Below are 25,314 nucleotides of genomic sequence, written 5' to 3' on the forward strand. Positions count from 1 at the left end.
CTTGTGTCCATTTTTTTTAAATAAGCCTTTAGTTACTGAATATGAAATATGAAAAATTATGAAATACATGCAACAATAAATATAATAATTTAAAATTTATTTTAGCTATGTAAAAAAAGAAAAAAAAATTAAACAATGCATCATGTTGGGCACTCCATAGTTTTCACATCAGAAGGGAATATTTTTATTAAAGAAGAAATGAAGATAATGTCTGTGGACATACATCCATAGGTATGCCACAAAATGAGATTCAAAAATAAAATGTTTAAAAATTCTGTATTTAAAACTGGAATATATGATTTAAATTCATGCTGCTTCTGCTAAGTAGACTTCTTAAAATGAGGCAAAAAAAATTATGAGAGCAGGCGGTCACTTTTATTTATCCCTTAATTATTTTTAAACAGTACCGTGTTTAAAAATTCCAGTGCTTTAAACTGGCTCGATGTACAAACACATCATAACACACACACACAAAAGAACAAAAACAAGAAATGTACATCAGTATTAAAATGCAATATCCCTTTAAGAAGCCAAGAATTTCCAATAGAATTTCAAAGTAAATCCACGTGTTCTTCAAAGACGACCACGACCGGGAAACGAAACGGTGATGGTTCTCCAGCTGGCTTGAGCGCACATAAAACATCCTGAAGTCTTTAGACTCATCAACCACAAACAACAAAGATGGGCCTTTCTTTTCTCCTCTGCAGGTCACAAACACCACTTATATAAAGTTTCTGATGTGAAAAAAAAAAACACAACATTTTAGTCCTGAGTGTTTGAAAGGCGTCATAATCCCTGCTTGGCATGCTCAACAAACTGTGAACTCTTCCATCAGTTGTACCTCAAACTCTGGAGCTTTTGGTCCCGATGTGCGACCGTGCAAATTCTACAAAGTCATCTATGAGGACGGGCCAGGCTCCTGTTGGGGAAGAACAAGGCAGAACATGAGGGTTTGCCAAAAAATACTAAAAACAGTTGAAGGATTTTCTATCCGGATCATTGAGTGCGCAGTTTCCCTAACCTTCTTCGTCATAATTCGACATGTCATCTGTGATCATTGTGCTGAAGTCTAATAAGAGATTCCAGGTGTCCTTAGGAATAGATTTCTTGTGGTGCTCCTGTAATCAAATGCACAATATTAGCAATTATGGAGAAAGCTGGTCTAAACAAATTTCTATTTTTTTTTCCCCCATTCGTGTGTTTTTAATGACTTTTCATTTTAACCCACTGCCTTAGAGAAACGTCACAGATAGTTACATGTATGCGTACACTACTGAGAAACCAGAAACAGGCCAGTCACAATAAATAAATCAATTAATTGCATGATGAATTAAAACTAACTCAATCATTTCAAGTTATTGTTTTCTCTTTCTCTGTCTCTCTAACAAAAGCTGGATGACAAAAGTCTTCAGTCTGGTGCTTTGGTCTCAACTTCCCATTTTTTGAAAGACAGTTCTGTTTACAGAGACTTCATCATCCAATATATTTGTCATTTAAGCCGTTTTATTTATTTTGGATATTTAAAATGTCTTCCAGTTCTGCTATAAAAAGTCCATTAATATTTCAATTGTATTGATCTATGAGAATGTTTTTATGCCATTATTACTTGAAATTGTTCTCAAAACAGCAATATAAATGTTTATCACAATAACCTCGGGGACAATTTATCGTCGAGCAAAATTTGTTACTGTGATGGAAGTAATTAATGTTTAAACTTTAAACAAATACAGTTGATATTTACATTTTTGATCCGACATTAAATCAAACTAAACTTTCCGTTTAATATGAGCAAGAACTAAAAAATGTACTTCCTATTTGCTAAACTACTTGAATATGTATTGAAATTTTCCTTGAATTCATAAGTTTCTAAATGTGTCCTCAGTATTTGCACTATTAAAAATAAAAATATTACATATATATTATGTCGCTCACTCAAGACTTTTCAGCTCTGTCCACTAATTTTCTACTAGATTAAGATTACAGACTTTGATAGACACCCCAAAAATATTGGCTTTATGTTCTAGATCAGCCCTTGATACACCAAAACATCCCTACAGTGTGATGCTGCCACATCCATGTTTCAGTTTGACACCGTGTTCACAGGCTTGCAAAGTCAAGTAACTATGTTGCCTTCAGTTGTTTTTAAAATATATATCAAACATAAGTTAAAAGAATTTTGACTTTGATACTTAACACCTTGAAATTGGGCCTCTGTCTCTTTAAAAACTCCTGCGCTTGCTGAAACTCCGCCTTCAGGAACTCATCACAACATGGCTCCTCTGTTTAGTCTTTAGCAACGTTTTTAAAAGCATTTCACTGGAAAGTAGCTCTTATACTGAGCTCAGATGTTCCACCAGGTGTTTGCTAATTGCTGCTGGCTAGTCTGAAGGAGCTGTGAGGCAGAAGCTGCAAAGCTTGGGAACTGCAGCTCAGAGAAGGAGCTTTGTCTCGAGAGTTGGGCTATGTCCGTCCAGCTGAGTGGTTGCCATGGGAGATTAAAGGATTTCTCAAACATGCAAGAAAGAATTAAGGCAAGACTCCAGAATGTTTTTGATGAGGGAATAACATTATAACATGATAAAAAGCTCAACAGAGTCAAATTAGCATAAATTCTGTACAATGTCAGCAGACATTAAGAACAAGCTAGGTAGATATGATTATTAAACCTTTGTTCCTGATGCATAGCCAGGCATGAACAATTGACATCAGAAATGTCCTGATAAACAACTCTTTTCAGCTGACCTCGTTTACAGACGAGACTCTTCCTTTTTCGGCGAGTCCACTCCTGTCTGGACAGAACAGGCAGCTTCTGATGATTCATTTTGCCAGATTGTGCGATAAGCTTTCAAAAAAACATTAAGGTGCGTTCCTTTCGCAACTGGCAGGAATGTGTACTGGGACTGGGAGTCCTGTTATCTGCAGAAACTGGGTAAAGAGAACTGGAGCTTGTGTGAGGGGGAAAAAATCCCTCATTTTCAAATGTCCAAAATAAAAATAAAAAACAACTTGAAATCCAGCAACTTTGCAAATTATTCATACCTGATGAAATGTTTCAACTTTTCACAAACTTCAATGTGTTTAATAAGGGTTTTAAACTACGGACCGACACAAAGTAGCAAATAAAAGTGTGTAAAAAGTATTTCTATGTATGTATTAATCTGGAAAGTGTGGCACATAATTACAGGTCCAGGTTGTTTGGGTTATGTGTCTACCAGCTTTGTTCATCAGGAGACTAAAGTGGCTGCTCATTTCGTTATAAAATAGCAAGTCCCTGCCGTAGACAAACACACCTACAGCATGATGCTGCCACCACTATGGTTCAGCACTGGCAGGGTGTGTTGAGGACCAACTTGAGGTGATCTGTTGCATAAAACTACAGTTTTCTGGCTGAAATCGATTATCGAAAAGCCTGACCTGACGATTTTTTTGGGATGAAAAGTCGACAAATATAACGACAGTGTGAGTTGGCAACACTGGTGTGACAATTGTAAATGTTTAAAATATATCTATATTAAAAAGAGGAAGAAAAAAACCAAATCAATGTCGATTTACAGGTCAGTCAGTTTATTTTTGCACCCCTAATAAAATCTTCATACATTTGATCAAACATTATATTAAGCTCTTCAGCTCTGCACTCCTTTAGCTTACTTTTTGTTAGAATTATTCTTTTGTGTGTATGTGTGCGTGCGTGTGTGTGTTTTTTCACTTTAAGAGAACATCTCCAGCTAGATGTATATCAGAATTTCAACTTACAAGTAAGTACTGGTTCCACAAATCCAAGAACTTGAATCTCCCAGCCAGGACTAAATTCCAGTATGCAATCGCCATATCTAGATCTGTGATGAAAACCAGCAGGAGGTCATTAGAACTGAGGCGGAGAAAACAAACATGCCGGGACGCAGGCGATTCTTACCCAATCCCTTCTGACCAGGATTCTTGGCAAAATCAAATGTAAACTGGTAAAAGCCTTTAAATTTGCCCTGGTCCTTTAACTCCTGCTCCATCTTTGGCAGCTGAGATTTCAGCTTCTCTGTGCTGTCACACCTTTGAAAGAACAGAAAGGGTTTGTTTCACCAACAGCGTTTCCATTACAAATGTGCACAAAAGTGTCGATATTCCGCTAATGTCGGAAAAGAAAAACCCAACAATTTCACAATTGCGGTATTTACATTAAATAAGAGATGCTGTTAAAATCACGTAAATAAGTTTGTTCAACCGATACGTTATTAAAAATTATGCCTCCCTATCGTCCTCCTATCATTTCCTGTCGTCGTCTTCGTTTTTTTCGCCAGTCGCAACATCCAATTGTGTATCCCGACATGTCATGTGATAAACGTGATGCAAAAAAAACTGTGTTTCTGTTGAAATACACAACTTTTAACAAAGCCAAAAAACTCATTCCAAAACAAAAACGTCAGGCTTTCCCCCAGTATATTATAAGCCTGGCGGGCCACCAGGCTTTACATGCACCCCCAATAGGCTAGATGAAATATTTTTTGGACAAATGTTTTCCTGCAACAGATAATTGTCTAGCCAGATTTTCAAATTTCCTCTGAACTATAAACATTTTTACTCAAAACCACGGAGGACCGTTGGGGCCCCTACCTCCAGGCTTTCTGGTGAATCCTTGAAATTTGTATCAAAAGACATGATTTAGTTTTTTTTAATTGCCATGAAAATTTATTTTCAGAATTCCAATTTGCATAATTTTAAGATCAATGGAAACGCAGCTTTTGTTTTGTGGACAACGCTTCACAAAAGGAACCCCCCCTCCCAATAAAATAACAAAATGCTCTCACCCCAGTTCGGTCATGCCGTCCATGAACTCCTGTTTGGAAAATTCGCACTGTGTTGCTGCTCTGAACTTCCACGCTATGAGGAGGACACTTATACTGGCTGGATTCAGACCCAGGTCATCGCAGAACAGCTGGATCCCGTCAACGCCTATTTTGTTGTGATCGTGAGGTTCTAAAATCAGGAATGGAAAAATGTGGAATTACTTCATAGCTGAGTAGAAGTATATGGTTCTTAATTTGACCATTGTTTTGCTAAAGGCATACAGCAGTTTAATTAAAAAAAAAAACTTGATCAACATCAATGTTCACAGTTATAATAGAGCATCTGAAAGGAATGCTCAATGCTTTCTGCCACTGCAAAAAAAAAAAGACTAAGAATTGGTAAACTAGTTTTTAATCAATTCCATTGAGTTGAATTACAAAAACGACAAGGTTAGTACATTGTTGCACCTAAAATGAACTTACTACACCGCAAAATGTTTTGAACACTGAACCAATTTCAATCACCAGGTAATATTTAGTTTGCCAAATAATTCTTTCCTCATTCATTTTGAACTATTTTCCCACCTGAATCAAATGAATGTCTCGTTACCAGACATCTGCTGAACTCAATGACAGAAATTCGATCGTTCTGTGAATGACCACAAAGTTGAGTTGCAGAAACAATACCTGGTTGGGATGGGGTCTGAAAGACACCATGTCGATTGGTTCAAGACTCAGAGGTTAAAGGGATAGAAATAACCAAAACAAAGATGAGGTCCTGTTGTTGTTGTTAAAACTTCAGACATATCAATGTCAACTAACAGAACAAGGTCGGCCAGAAGATTTTTCTTTGGTCACAAACCAATTCATGTCTGGAAATGCTAAACTTTTAAAGAAGATTGATGCCCTTGTTCCTTTTATCAGTGACTGTGAAAATGGATTTAATTGAAACCGTCATCTTCAGGTGGCACCAAACACCAACGCAGGATAATGAACACCACTTTCGCCCAATCTTCTGCGAGATATGTTGTGTATCTGACTGAACTGAGCTAAACCAACATTCTTTTTTGGGCAGTGGGGGTGGGGGGGGGGGTTGTTTCCATGAGTTTTCATATTCAAGATTCACCCCAGAAAACTTGCTAAGCCCGGTGGTTGGGCGCTAGGGCAGTCATTTTTCTTTAGTTAAATTTTTTTTTAAAGTTGACAGGAAATTTGAAAATATCACTTGATAATTATCTATTATTGAAAGATTGGAATATTAATACCTGAACACCAACTAAAGTCATAAAAAAATGCAAACATTTTAAAAAGTCTTAAATAAATAAGCAATTTATTTGCTCAACAGTAGCTGTGGGGGCACAAGTAAAGCCTGGTGGCCTGCCAGGCTTATAATACACTGGGGAAAACCCAGCATCTTGTTTACCTCTGTATCTGTTGAACAGCTGCTCCAGCCTCTTCTTGTCCAAGCCCCCCTTAGTATTTGAAACGTAGAGCTCTGGGTTCTGGAAAAACTTGTCCGTGGCAACGTCTAGCTTCCAGTCATTCTGAGACAAGCAGGCCACCGCAGTCTTCTCGTTGGATTGTGTAAAAATGATAAACTGACGAACTTTGTCCTTCTGAAGGGACTTCAGCTTGTTCTGCAGTGAAGAAAAACACAACACACACAATAATAAACTGCAATTATTAAGTATGTGCAAACGTGTTGTTGTTTTTTTTTTTTACGTAAGGCCTCCATATAGCACATGGAACATGAAATTACTACCTTTCATATTTTATGATCACACTTAAACATGACAAAGAAAAAGAAAAACAATTACCTACAATTCCAACATAAGTTCACAATTTTAACTAACGGATATTACATTTAAATAACTAAAAATACATTTGACTTTTGACACATTCAAATGATTGAGACATGCACATGTTTATTAAGTGTACTTACTTCCAATTTTAATTAAAACACACTATAATTATAAAAGTACCAGGTTACTTGCCATCACACATATATTAACTTTAAGATGGTTCTATTTCTGATTCTAAGGATTAATTGTGGTTTTGGTCCACCATTTGCAGCTACAAAACCTTCAATCAGAGCGAGGAGTTTCCCTAGAGCAAGCTAACTAAACACGGGGGGTTAGGTACTTACCTAACCTAGCGCTAACAAGACGAGCTACATTTGTTTTCGCTATTGTAAGGAGAGGTTCCTTATTGAACCCACTCAAACTACTACTATTCTAATTAGGAACCAAAAAAAAGACAGAATTTTCTTGCCATGTTTGTCTCGACCAGACTTTCTTCGTTCCCATCCAGCTAGCAACTGAGTTTTTACAAATTGAACTACAAGCCTTTTTCCGGTTGCAAAGTTACGCTTCAAAATAAAAGTGAAACCCCCACGAACGGCCAGTCGTGTCAAATGTGAAACTATAGTCGTGAGTTGCATTCAACAGTTGGATAGACCTGCTCAACACAGACAATTAAACATCTTATGTTAGTTTTTGTTTTTTAAAAAAAGCTAAACTGATACAAAACTTTTCGGAAGTGACGTAAGAGCGCAAGTGCGTTCAAGTCATGGTCGGAATACCTAGTTCCGAGTTCCTAGTGAGGGAAGAGAGGTGTAGAGAGAGAAATGGAAGAAAGAGAAAGATAGAAATGTTATAATAAAATTATTGGAAAATCGAAGGCGTTCAAGCGGCCTTGTGTTCAACATGGCTGTAGCGTACATAAAATGTACGCTAACAGTTCTAACAGTTCACTTTTATTTCTACCAGTAGTTAATATTACAAATTACCACCTACATCGCAACCTATGGTTTCCGACCTGCTTTTATTTGTTATTATTTTTTAATTTTCCCACCAGTAGCTCGAATGCGCCGTACCGGGTGTGACGCACTTCTCCGTTCCCTTTCGAGGGAACGTGAACGCAGCAAGCAAACTGCTTCCTTGTCCCGTTTGGTTCCTGGATGTTTACAGCGGCTCTCCGGCGGTTTCGAGAGAAATGGAGATCTTACAGACACCGCTTCGTGCCCTGGGTTGTGTTTAACCTGTCGAAGAATGAGAAGACCCTGCGGCGGGTGACGGAGCCCTCAGAAGACAAAGTGATCCCAGATGAGCAGGTCTCGCAGAGCCTCCTGGGGCTCTCCAGAGCCCTCCTCAGGAACAGCGGGGGGCTGCTCCTGGGAGCCCACACGAACTTCCCGCCCCGGTTTCCGCTTCACCGGGAGCAGAACGAAGGAGACGTTCTGTTTCAAACTCTGGGATTCTGCATCGAGAGGAGGCCCAGTTCTTTAGCCTTTGCGGGAACCGGGGTGTTTGTCACCAGAGGAGTCGTACCCAAAGGAGCAACAGTTGCCATGTATCCTGGTACAATTTATCAGCCCTACGAGCCCATCCTCCTTCAGTCCATCAGAAACCCCTTTGTGTTCCGCTGTATTGACGGGGTCCTGGTGGATGGGAATGACAGAGGCATCTCCAGGATGGTGTTCAGGTCGTGCAGTGGCAGGGACAGAATGGGCCCGTACCTGACAAGTGACGCCAGCTGGCTGACGGACAGTCCGCTCAACCCACTGGCCGTGGGTCAGTACGTCAACAACTGCTCCAACGAAAGGCCCGCCAACGTCTGCTACCAGGAGTACGACGTCCCGGACAGCTTTCCCCTGGAGCTCCGCCAGTATCTGCCAAACGTCAACTACAGCCAGCACTGTACCCAGAGGCCTCTGCGCTGCGTGGTCCTGGTGTCGCTCAGAGACATAAGAGCAGGAGAGGAACTTTTCTCCAACTACTACACCATTGTGCGCTGAAAATAGTCACATTTTCTTACCAAAAATAAATAAATAAAGAGCAAAAAAGCAACACAATAAGCAGGCTTCCAGACATTTTATTAATCCACTGCGATTTCTATTTGACATCATTCTCACTTTGTTTTGTGGCACACTGCAAAAAACACAGAAAATATTACCAAGTAATTTTGGTTTAGTTTCTTGTGCAATTATCATAGTGCACTTGAAATGAGACAAAACTAACATATAAGTAACGTTAAAGCATCAGGTGATTGCTTAGAGTCAACAATTCATTAATACTGATATAAATGGAAGATGATTTCACTTATGACATGGGGAAAAAAATGTCTTGTTATAAGTTAACCTTCCTATGGTGTTAGGGTCCCTACGGACCCGTTTTGAGTTTTAGCATGCATAAAAGTACTTCATACATTTGTTTTTTGCGTTGAAACTTTTTGACTTTGTCAGGGACTTCCATTTAAACAAAGTAAAATCAAATTTTTTTTTTTTGCTAAATTATAAAGTGCTCTGGTGAAAAAAATGACTTTTGTGGTGTTCGGGTCATTTGTGACCCGGTTAAAATTTTCAATTATAAAACAATAAAAAATGCCAAAAATTAAATCATGAACACACAATCAACCAACAGCCTCTTCCTCCAACCACTTGAGCTTCATTTAGGGGCTTTTCTCTTTGCCTTTTTGTGAGAACAAACAAAGGGAGACATGTCCAGGTTTGTCAAGCCATTTGAATGTAGAGGTGGTGACTTGCAGAGTACACATCTCCAATTCACAGGATGCAACAATGAGGAGAAGATTCACTGTAAATGAAGCTTTGGATCACATCTTTGCTGCAAATGAGGCAGAGGACACACAGGATTTTAGCGATGGAGATGAGCAGGTCTCTGAGAACGAAGATGATGTGGAGTACCAATTGGAAGAAACAGACACAACTGATCAGTCTGAAGAGGAGGTCACTGGTGCTGAAGCTGCTCCTGCTGAATCATTCCAATCCAAATGTGGCAACATCCGTTGGAGCACAGTTCCTCCTGAAGTGCATGGAAGGACAGCTGCTGCAAACATCATCAAAATGACCCCTGGGGTCACGAGGTTTGCTGTGACAAGAGTAAGTGACATCAAGACGTGCTTTGATCTTTTTTTTTGCCATTGTCATTAAAAAAAGTCATAATTGCTATGACAAACCTTGAGGGGAAAAAAGTCCATGGCAACACGTGGAAAGGCATTGATGAGACGTACCTGGATGCCTACATTGGTGTTCTCCTCCTTGCTGGAGTTTACAGATCCAGCAATGAGGCAACTGAGAGTCTCTGGGATGCATCAACGGGCAGAAATATTTTCCGGGCAACAATGTCTCTTCTGACCTTTCAGATGATCTCAAGAGTCCTCAGATTTGACAATCGAGACACCAGAGCAAAATCTGACAAGCTGGCTCCCATCAGGGATGTTTGGGAGAGATGGGTGCAACTCCTTCCACTGATGTTCAACCCAGGGCCAGAGGTTTTGCTCTTTTCTTGAAGTAAATATATACGGATCCAAAATGACCCGAAACACCATAGATGTTACTATATTTGATCATATTAAAATAAATTTTTTTTTTTGTTCAGTTCAACATTTAAGAAATGTGTTTTAATATCTCTCAGTTACACTCAGGTAACAGAAAAACTGATTATTTTGTTTCCTTCTTCTCTTAAGGTTCATTTGACCACTTTTTAGACATTGAAAACGAGGGGTATGCTGTTAAAACAAAGGCCCAGGGGGCCACAAAAAAATATGAAAACCAATCTTTTCATGGATGAGGGAGCCCAACCAGCTAAACAAGAGTTAAGAAAAACATTGGATGATAAAAGATTGTTTTTAGGGTATTTTATGGCTGATTTAATACACGGGTCCAAAATGACCCGCTAACACTACAGATGGCAGCAGAAAGCTAACACCAGAGGAAGGATAATCTGCCAACAGAAGAAGTACTTCTATTCAGCTATACAGCTATTCATGTAAAAACAAGCTACTACATCTTGTTGAAAACTTACTTTTAAGTTGGTTTTGTGTTGTTTCAAGTGTATTCATATATGTGCACTAGAAACTAGACCGAAATCACAAGTTTGTCAGCACTTGGAGAAGGCAGAGATCAGTTTTTTTCCACAGATTATCTGTCACATCCCATGTCACTGTGTCGTGACAGTTTCAACAAATGTCCTTTCATAAAAGTTACATACTGCAGCTTCAAGGTGAATATTTAGATTGTCTAAGTCTAGGTCTGGATATTTGATCACACTTCATAAAGTTCATTTAAAGGGGTTGACGTCACCAAACAACGTCAGCAGGTTTGGGTTGAGTTTTGAACATTGTAGAAATTTGCTGTCGCCCCGCTTTATCTATTCCAAAACAAGTTTGGACGTGTTTGGGACGATTTCCCTACTGGAACACACTTTTTCCACATGTTCACAGTCTATATGTGTATTGTTTATTTTGGAGGAACTTGTAGACGTTAGGGACAGTCCTTACATTCTCATTTGTTCCACCCAACTTGTGTGATGCACCAGTAGGATCAAAAGCAGTGAAACACCCCAACAGCGTAATGCTACCTACACCATGCTTGACAGATAGCAAAGATTTATTATACTGTAAGTTGTAGCACTGTATTTGACTGGAAAAGCTGCATGCATATGAACCTCATCATGGTTTCGCCAACACTCAATTAAACAAAGTCCAAACGAGGTGTAGCGTTTATTACAACGTTGACTTTAATTAAATGAAGTGGATTTATGGTAACTTGTTTTTTTTCATGTAGTTAATCTAAACATTTGAATTAAATAAGTTGAGGGCTTTTTGAGGTAAAAACATTTTTTAAAATGAGCTTAGTCATTAGTCAGTGATCAGACTGGCCAGAGAGGTATCCCACAGCAGCAGCAACCAGTTACAGAAACTAGCTTTAAGATGCTAAAGGTTCAACGGTAGACTCCAAAGCTTCATCTATGTAGTCTTTATAAACTATGTAGTCAGTTTATAAAGACTGAGCTCACTATCAAAGCACTTATTAGGTATTTTTCGGGACGTATTTTTGTGAAACCGTACCATGAGTGAGCTATACATTCATTTTCATGACCATCTCGTTCTAGCTGAGTGTGTAGCGTTGCGTTTGCTCGTGTTTGTTTTTCTGAAAAATGGGCAAAAAAATCACTGATTTCTGTAAAAGTTTGAGTAGACAGAACCAATAAAAAGCAGAAGGCAAGAGCTGTTTCAGTAAAGAAATTTTCTTTTAAAGAATGTGCTTCTGAAATGTATTGGGGGTTATATGCACAAGAATTAATTAGCTTTGGGTGTTGTTTAAATCATTACTGCATGCTCAGATTTACTAAGTTAAGTTACGCTCACTGAAATGGCACAGGTTAAGTTACTCAATCACACTAAGAAATGGGGCGTGCTGTGGTGGCGCGACCCACATTTGGAGGCCTTGAGTCCTCGTCATGGGTTCGATTCCCAGACCCGGCGACATTTACTGCATGTCTTTCTCCTTCCTCTTTCCTGTCAGCCTACTTTCATATAAGGGACACTAGAGCCCACAAAAAGACCCCCTAAAGGAGAGGGGGGGGGGAAACAACTAAGAAATGTGCATATATTTTTTTTTATGAAAGGAGAATTAGTTAGGTTTTACAATGCTGATGTAAACGCCTCACATTGACTCCATTAAACACATGTTATTGTCGTTGTGGCTTGGCAGGTCAAACCTCGTCTAGAGTAGGACCCATTCTGTCAACCTCATGTGAAACAACATCAGTCATGATGGTTGGAAGCAATCCAGGAACCACCAGAGTGACTCTAGTCTAAAATAAGATTTACTCTGACAGGTGCTGTCCAAGAAAGAAACGCCTGTTTTAAAATGTCACATCTTCAAAACTGAGTGCCAACAAGACAATGATCCCAAACCCACACCAGAAACTGGTTTTGCAAAGTTGTTGATGGCTACACAAACACCCGTGGTTTCTCTACAACATGCTGCTGGACTTTGGTCTAAATAGTGGAGAGGTGTGTATTCAAGTCTTGATAAGAGAAAATCTAAAAGGTCCAAATGGTTATCACCATATTCTTGTTTTCAAGAATCTCCGGCTGTACGTATGTTCTGTTTGCGTCCCAACATTTAAGATTAATCACTAAGACATCATTGTATGATGATGATGCTGGAGGCGTTCCGACGGAGCAAGAATCCAAAATATTAGAAAGTCTAAGTGCAAGATAGGATAGCGTGAATGTGGTTACATGATATTTAAAGAGTGTGTAGCTCTTCCTGAATAAAGGAGCAGAGATTGACAATACAGATTTCTCTGTACAAACAGTTTGTTTTTGACAATGTCTGGTTTTAAAAATGTGATTTAAACTACTATAAGAACAAAAACCGTTGTACAATTTAGGTATTGCGAAGTTGCGTTATTGCCGCACGTTGATTGTGTCTATTTAAATATCTACACAATATATAATGACAAAATGTTTATTTTGTTCTGAAAGTATTTAATTTCTCCAACTCTTCATCCCTAACAGAAAACTAGCTCTAAAATTATTGCACAACCTCGTCACGCCGAGTTTTGACCTGTCAGAGACGCTGTAGCAGTCGATGCACTACCTATTACTGCATTATCCTTCCGCTGAGAAATATAGTCTGTACATTTTAAAATATATTATCACTTAATAAAATATTTATTTTGATATTATGCTATCATACAAAGCTAACGGCGGTAAATGCAATAAGTCAGTTAATTGCCACTATTTTTCCAATAAAACTGGGCATAAGAAATGTCAGCGAAAATAGTCCAGCCGCATTAAATGCAGTTGGCATCGCCATCAGCGATCTTTTCAGTCGCATGCTGAAGTGGTGAACGGATCATGTCTAGCGATTCTGCTGATTACAACAGGTAAAGAGCTACATTTGGAGATTTTCCCGAGACATAAACTAATATTTAACTGTACCCGAACGGCCGGAAGTGTTCAGTAAGTTGCCTGACAACGTATTAGTTTATATCGAGTCAGTTAGGCCCAACTGCTTTTGGAGTGATTTGGTTGCTAGCGTAGCAGTTAGCCGCAGTGAAACACTAGTGCTATACATTAACGTTATGGTGCATTATTTGGATTAGTCGTTATGGTTTTTAATTAACGTGAGCTACTGTGAACACTCGTCTTCCCTTACATAGAAGTTTTATTTCTTTCTTTATTAAAGAGGCGGGTGCTTGCAAGGGGAACCGCTGGCCCAGGATGCTTCTCGGCCTAGTTATAGAAGCCACCATTGCCCGTACAGGCCCAATTATCCGACATATTGGCCATCAGCGATACAGGCGCGCACACGGAACTCCATGTTGAAAAAAAACGTGGAGCACACCCGAATTGGGGCTTGTGACTCTCTTTCTCCCGGGGTTAAACGAACCCTTCCGAGGTTATATAACCCAAAACTTTTCGGGCAGGTAGCAAGACGGCCGGCTCGTGGAATTTGACACGTGCGCCCACTGAGGCTCCGGGCTGTGGTAATGAGATACTCTGGGCGTGACCCGAACCGCTCCGGGCACACTCACTACACGTGCAGTATGGGGGGTTTTTCACTTGATGTGGCAGAGCCTCGTTTCCCAGGGCGGCTTCCCCTCAATGCCTTATAGTTTAGGATTCAGCTAGTGGCTAAATTGTTCCACTGAAAAATTCGACACTGTTTCCAGAAGTATATAACCTTACAGGTTTCTTAAACATAAGCTTGTATAACAGTTGTTAACCTGTTTAAATGTACGGAGTTGTTTTGCTATGCAGTAGCACAAAATGTACTTTAGAGCACGTATGTGCCAGAAAGTGGTAGATCTGGGGATTTTTCTGATTCTTTCAAATGTTTCCACAGTAAATATTCGTGCAACCTTTGTTTTTAACATGAGAGCGTATACTCTGGTGCTCGATCACAGTCTGATATTGAATAAAAGGATTAGGGGCATACTTCATACATTAACAGGTGGGATTCATTTTCAGTTGGGTTCGAAACACAGCACATCTTTGTCACTGGTACGTTAGAACAAATATTAAATCAAAATGGATAGAATTGGAATCTGTACAGGCGAAAAACCCTGATCGGTTCATTTCCATGAAAAAATATAAGATATTTACTTTGGAAGTGCAAAATTTAAAGTGTACTTGTTGAAAAAATATTACTAGTTTCCCTCTGCTTTTCCAATACTTTACGTAAACTGACACGTTGTACCCCTTTAAACAAAAAGATCCAAAATTGAGGGCCAGAGAGTAAAATGAGATGTTAAAACAGATAAAAATGAGGGCTTCCTGTAGGAATTTCTTTTTTTTTTTTTCATGGTGTGGTTGAGGTTGCAGAACATGTCTGAAACCTTACGCATAATGGCCAAACTATCAGTTAAGTTACTGTTGTTCAGCCTCCTAAAAATAATGGCCTAAATCTTTTGGCAAAAGATGACTTGGGCCATTATTTTAAGAAGGTGACAATATGTTAAAGTTGGTGTCGTTTTCACATACTTTGACTAAAAATGCCTTCAACTCAACCTTCCTTAGGTACGTTTCTTTCCCTCTACCTCGAACTGTCTAGTTTTACTTCACTCTCGACAGAGGCGCAGCGCACAGGAGCCGGCTGTGTTGGTTTTGCTTTATATTTTAGCATATTCTAAAACGAACTTCATTCTGAAGGTGTGCAATGATCAATCGCATGTGGGGGAAACTCTGAGAATGTGATAAGGCTGCTTACCTGAGCGACGTATAAGCAAGACATTCACCAGGTTTGTTTTCTTCTCAAACAGCTCAAGAGATAGAGACCATGGGGGGCCAGAAGGAATGGAGCCTGATGGTGTCATCGAGGTGAATCCAAAACACGATTTCTTCATTCCACTTTTAATGTAGGGACACATAATGCCTTCAGACATTTTCAATTTTATTTTCTTTTTTTTCCCCTTTCTTTCTTTCTTGCCAATCCAGAGCAACTGGAATGAGATTACAGACAATTTCGATGATATGAACCTGAAGGAGTCTCTTCTCAGGGGAATATACGCGTATGGTTTTGAAAAGCCGTCTGCCATTCAGCAGAGGGCCATCATCCCGTGCATCAAAGGTACAGGCATCGAGCTGGACACAGGGGCAGCGCCTTGTGATTGAGTGAAGTGATGCTTAACCATCTTTCGGGACTTACCCAACAAATGGGGATACTTTTTATTACCTTACTGATCACTCAATGTCATCCGATTTAACGCTGACTTCTGTAGTTGTGCCTCTGTGTTGTGTGAGGATGCTCTATGAAGGGATATTAAATGTGTTTCCTCACCGTTAGGCTACGATGTCATTGCCCAAGCCCAGTCAGGAACGGGCAAGACAGCCACGTTTGCCATCTCTATCTTGCAGCAGCTGGACATTGAGCAGAAGGAGACTCAGGCTCTGGTGTTGGCTCCCACCAGAGAGCTGGCTCAGCAGGTATGCTGTTCCTGAGGTCATGTGACCTCAACAGTGTCTCAGACCTAGGCAGCATACTGAGGACACTGTTCAGATGCGAAGGTACCATCTTTTATGGATTTGTCACAAATTTCAGAACGTTTTTTTTGTTTGTTTGTTGTTGTGGTTTTGTTTTTTAAGAAGATCTTTGTGTGACTTGGTGTAGTCTCTGTCCATGGCTACATCGGCCTGAAAGATCATTTGGCTGAGTTTCTTTGTGTCTGTGGAGAGCTTGAGTGATGTGATGGTATACCATCTTTCGGGACTGACTCTTGAGATGGAGAGTTCCTTTCTGACTTACTGATCACTGAGCAGATGTTGCGAACTCGTCTGGACCGCCGGTCCACACTCGGCCGTCCTGAACCCGTGCTCGTCTCTCTCCTCCGCAGATCCAGAAGGTCATTCTGGCTCTGGGTGACTACATGGGGGCGACCTGCCACGCCTGCATCGGAGGCACCAACCTCCGCAGTGAAATTCAGAAACTCCAGGCCGAGGCCCCTCACATAGTGGTGGGTACGCCGGGCCGTGTGTACGACATGCTCAACAGGAGGCATCTGTGTAAGCAACGCAGCCTGTAGCATTGTTGATTTTTGGCCTCTGATTGAGCACATTTGAACTGTTTTTATTGTATCCTTCAGCTCCAAAATGGATCAAGATGTTTGTTCTGGATGAAGCTGATGAGATGTTGAGTCGAGGGTTTAAGGATCAGATCTATGAGATCTTCCAGAAGCTCAGCACAAACATTCAAGTATATAACTCCAGATTTTATTCTGTTTGTCCATAACTTGTCCATGTTTGCTTCTCCTTGATCCACCTGTCCTTTCATTCACTTCATATCCAGGTTTAACTAGAGTTGGGTGATGAGGCTTAAAAGTAAAATTAGATTATTTTTTTGCTCTTTGTTTTCTAGAAGAAAACAAGTGACATTTTCAGAAAGTGGCCTTCATTGCAAACATCCCTTTGAGTTGTATGATGGAGTGCCAGGGCCTGGTTACAAAAAACTTTAATTATGAGAATATAGACACAATATTAGAAAGATGGAAAATTTTTACGTTATGAGAAAAGTGTTTTATTGAGGGAGGAAAAAAGGCTTAGTTTGCACTTTTTGCCCCCATCAACATTCAGTTTGCACTATTGTTTCAAAGTCGGCTACTGCTAACTTGATGATGATAAAAGATGCATATTGTTTTTGTAAAACTGATTCCAAAATAAATCATTTAAATTTTTTGTTTTTCTTGTTGGAGTTCTCGTACAATTACAGCTTTATTCTTGTAATTTAAAAACAATTCTTACCTCGACCCAAATGTTCAGTTAACCTGAATTTAAAGTCCAAGTAAATAGACTCAAGAAGTGCTTTGTGGGGGGAAACTCCAGATTTTCCAAAAACTAAATCTTGAACAAAACAAAACATTTGATACATTGACAAAATCAGTTTATCGCCCAGCTCTGAGTTCAACCCTCCTCATCTTTCCTCTTTCAGCTTTTTTTAAAAAAAGATTTTGTATTTAAAATGATCTGTGTTGCAATTGCCGTAAATTCAGTTTTATTGTTTACGTTTGGTAAAAATTGACCAGAAATTGAAGTCAGGAAGCCTTCTGCATCTACAGAAGTCTGCTGTAATTGTGTGACCCAGTCGATCTGTTTCACGCAATAATGCCAGCAGAGTTTCACGCAGAAGGAGATCATCGCGCACCGAACCGCCAACGAGACGCAGCCGAACCTCTTTCTTAATGTTCATTGGCTGCGGTCTCGAGGTCAAGTGCTACAGCCAATCGTCTTCGTCGCCTCCACTCTTAACGCTTCCTCCCTCTCCAGGTGGTCCTGCTCTCCGCCACCATGCCCGCTGACGTGTTGGAGGTGACCAAGAAGTTCATGCGCGACCCCGTCCGCATCTTGGTGAAGAAGGAGGAGCTTACCCTGGAGGGTATCAAGCAGTTCTACATTAACGTGGAGAGAGAGGTTGGTTTGCACGTCCGCCCTCTATTCCACCCAGTCCACCTCTTCTCTCCAAAGCACCCTGCTGAAACCGCGCGAGCCGACCCGGCCCGGCCGGGTTCAGCTCCTGCGGCCGTGTAAGCATGGGTACACCAGGGAAGGAGACTAAAGTTCACGGGGTCGCACACGAGGCTGGGAGGGACCGCTTTCTTAATGTCCGCTCTCCTCAGTCTCAAGATCCTGTGTTACACATCCTGTGTGTGTTTTAATTAGGACTGGACAGTAAATCAGTCGCATGTATGGTGATGCACTGGGGCTGGACGATGGGACTGAAAAACTCTATCAATAATTATTGATTAGTTTTGGTTTTTAAGTGTCTGAAATACTGTCCAACTTGTAACCTGTTTTGTCCGCAGTTTTCACTGCACGCTGTTTATTGCTGAAACCTGAAACTGCTGCTGCGCAAGTTGGCATACAGGTTGTTGCTAGGTAACCAAAGAGCGAGTTAGTTGATGCAACCAACTCAGCTTAACTGGCTGTGAGAGGTTGAGCAGCTAAAGCCTTTCTTCTGCCTACATTTTCCAAAATACTTCTCATTCTGAATCTGAATCAATTAACTTTTTTTTATTACCTACCAACAACCTGGTTTTCCCACCTTGCCTCATAACTGCTTAAATATAAACAGGAGAGATCACGGCACCAGTTTGGCATTATTTCAGATATTTAGAACCAAAAAACTAATCAGTAATTATCTACTCACTGATATGAAACGCTTAGTGTTTTTCTGCCATATGGTCCAGGCCTAGTTTAAACCCAGTGTTGCTGCAGGGTAATGGACATCCGTTCTGTCCGTCTGTAGGAGTGGAAGCTGGACACTCTGTGTGATCTGTATGAGACTCTGACCATCACCCAGGCGGTCATCTTCCTCAACACCAGGAGAAAAGTCGACTGGCTGACTGAGAAGATGCACGCTAGGGACTTCACAGTATCTGCTCTGGTATGGCGTCCTGTTAGCCCGTTAGCATGTTGACTTGGTTTCCTCAGCTAACCGACTGTTTAATTCACAGCATGGAGACATGGACCAGAAGGAGCGGGATGTAATTATGAGAGAGTTTCGTTCTGGGTCCAGCAGAGTGTTGATCACAACTGATCTTCTGGTTAGTATCAAAATGATAATAAACTTTGAGGTTTTTTTAATTTTATTTTTTATTATCATTTATTTGTTTGTTTTTTTTATTCTGAAAAGCAACCCAATTGGTTTAAAATGCTGCAGCAGTCTAAAAATGGCCAAGCAGGTGGAAGGTTGGGGAGATTGAGGCTCGTTCTCCACAGTGGGTTCCGCTGACGTGGGAACCTGCTACTTAAACACGGGCGACATTCTGAAACGTGAACTTTGTTGATCTGTGGGATTTGGCGCTGGTTTCACATGAGCGTGTTCTTTCTAGGCTCGTGGGATCGACGTTCAGCAGGTTTCCCTGGTCATCAACTATGACCTTCCTACAAATCGTGAGAATTACATTCATAGGTGAGACGAAGCAAATCAAGTTCTCCTCATGACATGATTTTATTTGTGTCAAGGCTGCTATTTCAACGAGGTCCATGAAAAATGTTATTTGCACTTTACATATTAACCATGTATGCTAAAACATTGTCTTTTTGCAGCAATTTCAACTTTTCTTGTAATACAAACAATAATGCTTAAAAATTTGAAACTTTTCTGAAAACTAAGGGCCCCAAAATCAGTAATTTTAGGCCGAAATAATCACAAAACACCCTCTCCACATCATGGAGGGACTGTGTTGAATCGCGTATCTTTGCTGTGGACTAAAACGGCTCCTCGTCGTTCCACAGAATCGGTCGCGGCGGCCGTTTCGGCAGAAAAGGAGTTGCCATCAACTTCGTCACCGAGGAGGACAAGAGGATTCTTCGAGACATCGAGACGTTTTACAACACCACCGTGGAGGAGATGCCCATGAATGTGGCCGACCTGATTTGAGCGCTGAGGTCTATCTTTTTGTTTTTCCTTTTTTTACGCAGTGATAGCGATCGTCCACTCGCATTGTGCTTATATTATTCGAGGGGGAAAAAAAAAAACCCAACTTCTCAATGCTAAACCTTGGATCCGATTTTTGGTGTGCGTTAAAAGCGAGGTGACTCATATGGTGGTCCCTCCTGGACAGTTGTGAGTTCTGACCTCGTTGGCCGGCTGGTTGGAGCTACAGAGCCATGGGGCGTGTAAACATTAGGGTCCTTATCAGGTATTTCTTTTCATGTTTAAATAAGATGCGTGTATTCGATGTTCTCCACCGTTTAGTAACCTACTTGTGGACTAAAAGGTATAAGTGCTGTATAAAGTCTGCAAATTATGTTATGCTAACATATGTGCAATGTCTTGTGGGCCTGATTAATAGAGGCACTTGTCATGTTATACTGTAGATTCACTTGCTTTTTTTTTTCTTTTGTGAATGTGTTTAATTTAAATGTACCATATATATTTTTTTTAATCCCACATGCTATATCAGAGTTCCTTATAGGTTGGCCATATTTTGTTGCCGTGGTTTTACCCTTAACAGAGTATATTGCCATTTCCACTCCCCACTGACTCCTTTTTTTTCTCCTCTCCTGAAGTGTATGAATGTCTTAATAAACAGAAATTGCTGTAAGTAAATATATTGTGCTGTCGTTGGTGTTTAGGTCAGTGAATGTGTGAGGGTCATAGATGAGTTTTTTTGGAAGATGAATGTTATCTAGTTTAGAAACTTGACTGAGGGGGGAGTGGTGTAGAGCTCCCCCTGCAGGCGACCAGGAGTAAATCAGAACTGCATTGTGTCTAGAATCTAAAAGTGTGTATTTTTGCTGTATTTTGTTTAGGCAAAAATATCTTAACCCTAATAAACATTGCATTAGTATTCTATATTTAGTAATTGTAAGTTTGCAGAAAGTTAACATTCTTTAGTGGTAAATGTAACAAGGTTAATGGATTTAAAATTCTACAAACTACACAATTATGAATGGGAGTAAATATGATTGAGTAAAATGTGTTCTTGTGTCATCCATGCTAATATTTTGGATTGGAATTATACAAGTCAACTTTACCTACTTTTACTTGACTTCTGTAGTTGACTATAACTTTTCTACACTTGATCAAAGGCTTAAAAAATGGTATTGAAGATGAACAGATCATCTTTTCTATCGTGTTTATAGGGTATTCATATTATAGCATTAAACATTTGTAGTTTTTGTAACTACCATAAAACTGGTGTTAAGTAGTTGGGTCATCTGGGCCGAGAACAAGATTCCCATTTGCTTTGATGGCACAGCAGTGGGAAATGGCGCCCCCCTGTGGTGCGCACAGTAGATGCACTGTAAAAATATTCCTGGAGCGTGAAGACGGTTTTTCACTTGGACATAATTCACAAGTTACGACTCTATGCAGAACTAAAGGGCTAATTCAGTATTTTTAAAATCCATTGAGCCTTTTTCTTCTCTTACAACCTCATGACTGCATTACCCACAATTCCACTGAACTACCTATATCACAGCATTCGATTTGGACGTTGTGCGCCCTCTTCAGGCAAAGCAATTATCTAGCCTTTTCAACATAGGCTAGAAAGCTTGAAGCCCTTCTTTAGGAACCAAGGTAACAAAACCGTGAAGTTTTAAATGTTAATTTGAACAAATATCTGAACAATTAAATATTATTATCCTTAGGCAGTTAGTATTTTCTTATTGTCATTCAGAAGCTTCAGTCTCATCCAAAGCTCCTGAAAAAAGAAATCGTTTAGATCTAATTTGCTTAAAAGATGTTTAATTTGACACATAAATATAAATCCAGTCTTAATAGCCTGGCAGCAATTAAACCAGTTTTTTATGCAACAATACAGCGTGCGTGATATTTAAAGGAGCAGGAGCCTAGAAGTTTTAAAGGGGCAAAGTATCAAAAAACACGTTTTGATAATTGACCTTAAGGAGGCAATATGATGTAAAATCAACTTTTTTTTTCCTTTTCTTTTTTTAGCGTTGCATAATGTTATATTATTCTCTCATCAAAAACATACCTGGAGTGTTGCTTTGATTGAGAAATCCTTTAATCTCCATGGCAACCGTTCAGCTGTGGGAAACACCTGGGTGGACCCAGCTCCACCACTGAGGACGAACATAGCCCTCCTCCCCAGTGACTCTGATCCTTCAGACTAGCCAGCAGCAATCAGCAAACACCCGGCGGAGCTGAATGTCCGTCGAGTTCATTAAAGGAGCCACTTCTCAGTGCAACTCTGGTAAAAAAAACATTGTTGAAGGGTTAATAGAGGAGCCGTATTGTGATGACTTCCTGAAGGTGGAGTTTCAAAAAGAGAAGAGTTTCTTAAAGAGATAGAGGCCCAATTTCAAGAAGCTAAGTTAGGAAGTCAAAACAACTGAAGTTAACTTACTTGATTGGATTCTCTGTGGCTGGAAAGCACATAATGTTGCCCCTTTCAGACCTTTTTCAATCAAAACTCATTGAAATACGTGTTAAGAGGAATATTAAGGCACTTCCTCTACAAAGGGAAACTTAGGATCTGTCTCCTCAGTGTGGTTTTTAGTGGTCTGGAATCTGGTGGCTTATTTTCACTTTCAGCCTTTCACTTCTGTTCAGTCAGAGGACGCTCTCATGCAGTTCTGGTTCTCTGTGCAGCAACAGACTGGAATGTGTCTGCTTGGGTTTTTTTATGTGATGGATCAAAACGAATGATTGTAAAAGGGAAGAGAAAATGATTCCTTTCTTTTGGTCAATACTACTGACATATTTCATAACCACCATTGCAAACTTTTGCCCGTTCTTTGCAACTGAAGCTCAAGCTTAGTCAGACAATTTTCACAAAAACACTTTATCTTTTTAAACTGATGCTCATCCAACGTTACGTTATTACCTTTAAAGAGACGCTTCTAATTTCCTATCGGAAACAAACTTCCCGAACGAGTCGTGTTTAGCCGAAATGCATCAGAGGAACGAATCGTTTTGACACTGACATTATCCACACTGAGAAGAGTTCTGGGTAGACGTGACGCAAAAGGGGGGAATGTAGACATGTTAATAAAATATAAATACTAGTTTGAAAATGCACTCATAGACAAAAGCCTCCAAGTACGACACACTGTGAGCTAATGTTGGAAGTTGAGGTTGATTCTTGTAGTTCTGCAACAAACAGACTGACCACAGCAGGTTATTACATGCAGAGAGTTTGCAAAGAGGAAGTTCCATGTCATGCAAAAGGTCTATGGAAATGTGAACATGTTTCATAACCAGCTCTTAATAAATATGACAAGGAAGGGGGAGTTCCTTCCCCTATTTTGTCCTTCCCCTTCCTTGTCGGGGAAGGACAAAATATGCTCTTTCAAAAAATATGAAAGAGCAAAAACAGCTTCTGACAGACTCATTGCTAAGACAGAAGCTGCCTTGAAGGCACATCGACTTGGTGAAGAAGAAAAAAGTCTTTAAGGCGTTGTACTTTACCCAGGTGGTTTGATATAATAAAATATGTCCCTATGATTTCATCACTAACTCGGCTTACCCGCCTCACTAGCTGAAGACGGGGCACCGACTTCCAGAAAGCCTGCAGAAATGAAGCAGGTATGAAGAACGGATGCGTGGAAGGATGACTTATTTCAACATTGAAAATATATATATAGTTCAAAAATGTTCATCCTCGTTTTTAAGCCACTTCACCTATAAAGCAACAGTCAGGGAACTCGGTAAAGCCCAGGCAGATGGTCGAGGCCCGACGCCTGGACTCTTCTCTTTGTGCGAGCGTTGCTTAGAAACCGGGCGCACAGCTTATCCAGGCGGTGTTTGATTACCTGACGAGGACCTGAGGAGAGCGCGGGCCACAAAATGGCACTTTTTTAAAGGGATGGTATTAGGAAAAAAGAAAAAGAAAAAGACTTTTATTTTTTTTTAAATGACATTGTCATTCCCACGTCAAAAACTTACCTGGAGTGTTTCTTTTATTCTTTCATGCATGTTTGAGAAATCCTTTAATCTCCATGGCAACCGTTCAGCGGTGCAAAAACGCCTGGTTGGACTGAGTGCCGCCTGCGCAGACGAAGCTCCTCCAGACTTCCACCTCACAGAGCAGCCCTCCACCACAAATATCCCACCCAGCTCCTTCAGACTAGCCAGCAGCAATTAGCAAACATCTGGTCGAACTGAGGATCTGCTGAGCTCATCAGTAGGAGCTGCTTCTCAGTCCAATGCCCCAACGAATATTTGTAAACGCTTCACAGAGGAATGTAGATGTGATGACATCCTGTGTCGGAAAGAGCAGGCGATTCTTAAAGAGACAGAGGCCCGATTTCAAGGCGTTAAATTGCGAAGCATTTTGATAATTGAAGACGACACGATTACTTGATTATGCCATAAAACGATACAGTGTGGCTGGAAAGCACACAATACTGCTTCTTCAAATAAAAGGAAGGTGAACGCACAGAGCGGTGTTAATGACACACACAATACTGACAAACCAAAGTGTTGTGTTTAGACACACATAAGACCTGTAAGCCTAATCTAAAATAGATTCTGGTGCACAGAGAAAGAGCAGATATCAGCAAAAAAACAAACAAAAAAAAACGGATTAATTGGCATATTTTAAAAAAGACGAAGTGAAGTTTTCACAACTAAAAATGTAAGTTTGAGCATTTCTTAAGTGTCTCAATCTTACACAACCTGCATTTGCATAAACTGTTCACTGACCAACCCCCTAAAAATAACCCAATTCATTTTATTCGTAAAGCAAAGTGACATGAAGTAGGGACAAATAAAACAGACACAATAATAATAATAATAATAATAATAATAATAATAATAGGATAATTAATAGAATAATGTGTATTAAAGACTACAAGAGTATAAAATAGGAAACAACAAACCAACTCAAAAGCCACTGAAAACATTATATTTTGTCTTATTTCTGACACTTCTTGTTGACAAACCAAGAACAATAATGAGTAAAAGTTATAATCCTGAAAATCTGCATTAGATTATTTCTATAATGACCTTCAGGTCCATTTTAAACCCAGAAGCAAACAAGAAACCAAAACAAAGACGTGAAATGACCTGTTGATTTTTGACTGAGTGTGAATTTGATCTCGTCTGTATCCTTTACAGGTGCAGTTTATAAATTATAAATGAAGTAAATAATACATTTATTTTATGAAATTATTATAAAGTAGTAGATGGGTCAAAATGCAGAGGGCGGGTCAGCGGTTCCTCTCCTGACCCATTCCGTCTGATATCAAACCCACTGAATATCACCGACACATTTATTTTTAAATTAAACTTCACTGTGGTTGTTTAGCCTGTGTT

The 25,314-nt window shown here is 39.9% G+C and overlaps 3 protein-coding genes and 4 non-coding genes across 11 annotated transcripts; 6 read left to right on the forward strand and 1 right to left on the reverse strand.

The window, feature by feature from the left end:
* Positions 1-353: 353 nt before the first annotated feature.
* Positions 354-24,127, reverse strand: LOC102234693 (DCN1-like protein 1). 4 transcript variants are annotated; one of them, XM_023334991.1, is made up of 11 exons: positions 23,944-24,127; positions 23,680-23,821; positions 22,403-23,566; positions 22,031-22,246; positions 6,202-6,415; positions 4,800-4,968; positions 3,914-4,044; positions 3,754-3,836; positions 1,022-1,118; positions 842-919; positions 354-734 (listed from the first exon to the last, which is right to left on the reverse strand). In XM_023334991.1, exons 4-10 carry the CDS (start codon positions 22,130-22,132, stop codon positions 843-845), a joined length of 873 nt encoding a protein of 290 aa, XP_023190759.1. In that variant the 5' UTR covers positions 22,133-22,246; positions 22,403-23,566; positions 23,680-23,821; positions 23,944-24,127; the 3' UTR covers positions 354-734; position 842. The 4 variants fall into 4 exon arrangements, with proteins under 4 accessions (XP_023190759.1, XP_023190760.1, XP_023190758.1 ...); XM_023334992.1 differs by lacking the exon at positions 22,403-23,566; XM_023334990.1 differs by having other exon boundaries at positions 22,403-23,821.
* On the forward strand, positions 7,662-8,631 carry setd9 (SET domain containing 9). The gene has a single exon (XM_005802379.3). The coding sequence runs from the start codon at positions 7,738-7,740 to the stop codon at positions 8,572-8,574; it is 837 nt and encodes a 278-aa protein (XP_005802436.1). The 5' UTR covers positions 7,662-7,737; the 3' UTR covers positions 8,575-8,631.
* Positions 13,372-20,640, forward strand: eif4a2 (eukaryotic translation initiation factor 4A2). Of its 2 annotated transcripts, XM_005802380.2 has the most exons (11): positions 13,372-13,477; positions 15,356-15,413; positions 15,531-15,663; positions 15,880-16,019; positions 16,427-16,595; positions 16,676-16,785; positions 17,853-17,996; positions 18,832-18,969; positions 19,040-19,129; positions 19,418-19,497; positions 19,824-20,640. In XM_005802380.2, the coding sequence occupies exons 1-11, from the start codon at positions 13,449-13,451 to the stop codon at positions 19,966-19,968; spliced, it is 1,236 nt and encodes a 411-aa protein (XP_005802437.1). In that variant the 5' UTR covers positions 13,372-13,448; the 3' UTR covers positions 19,969-20,640. The 2 variants fall into 2 exon arrangements, with proteins under 2 accessions (XP_005802437.1, XP_023190757.1); XM_023334989.1 differs by lacking the exon at positions 13,372-13,477 and having other exon boundaries at positions 15,951-16,019.
* Positions 15,706-15,782, forward strand: LOC111609007. The gene has a single exon (XR_002752970.1). It is a non-coding gene; the product is annotated as a small nucleolar RNA SNORD2 (small nucleolar RNA).
* On the forward strand, positions 16,272-16,347 carry LOC111609006. The gene has a single exon (XR_002752969.1). It is a non-coding gene; the product is annotated as a small nucleolar RNA SNORD2 (small nucleolar RNA).
* On the forward strand, positions 17,628-17,807 carry LOC111609005. The gene has a single exon (XR_002752968.1). It is a non-coding gene; the product is annotated as a small nucleolar RNA SNORA81 (small nucleolar RNA).
* LOC111609004 lies at positions 18,036-18,225 on the forward strand. The gene has a single exon (XR_002752967.1). It is a non-coding gene; the product is annotated as a small nucleolar RNA SNORA81 (small nucleolar RNA).
* Positions 24,128-25,314: the final 1,187 nt, after the last annotated feature.

This window comes from Xiphophorus maculatus, chromosome 6, assembly GCF_002775205.1.
Source record: "Xiphophorus maculatus strain JP 163 A chromosome 6, X_maculatus-5.0-male, whole genome shotgun sequence".
Classification (NCBI taxonomy): Eukaryota; Metazoa; Chordata; class Actinopteri; order Cyprinodontiformes; family Poeciliidae; genus Xiphophorus; species Xiphophorus maculatus.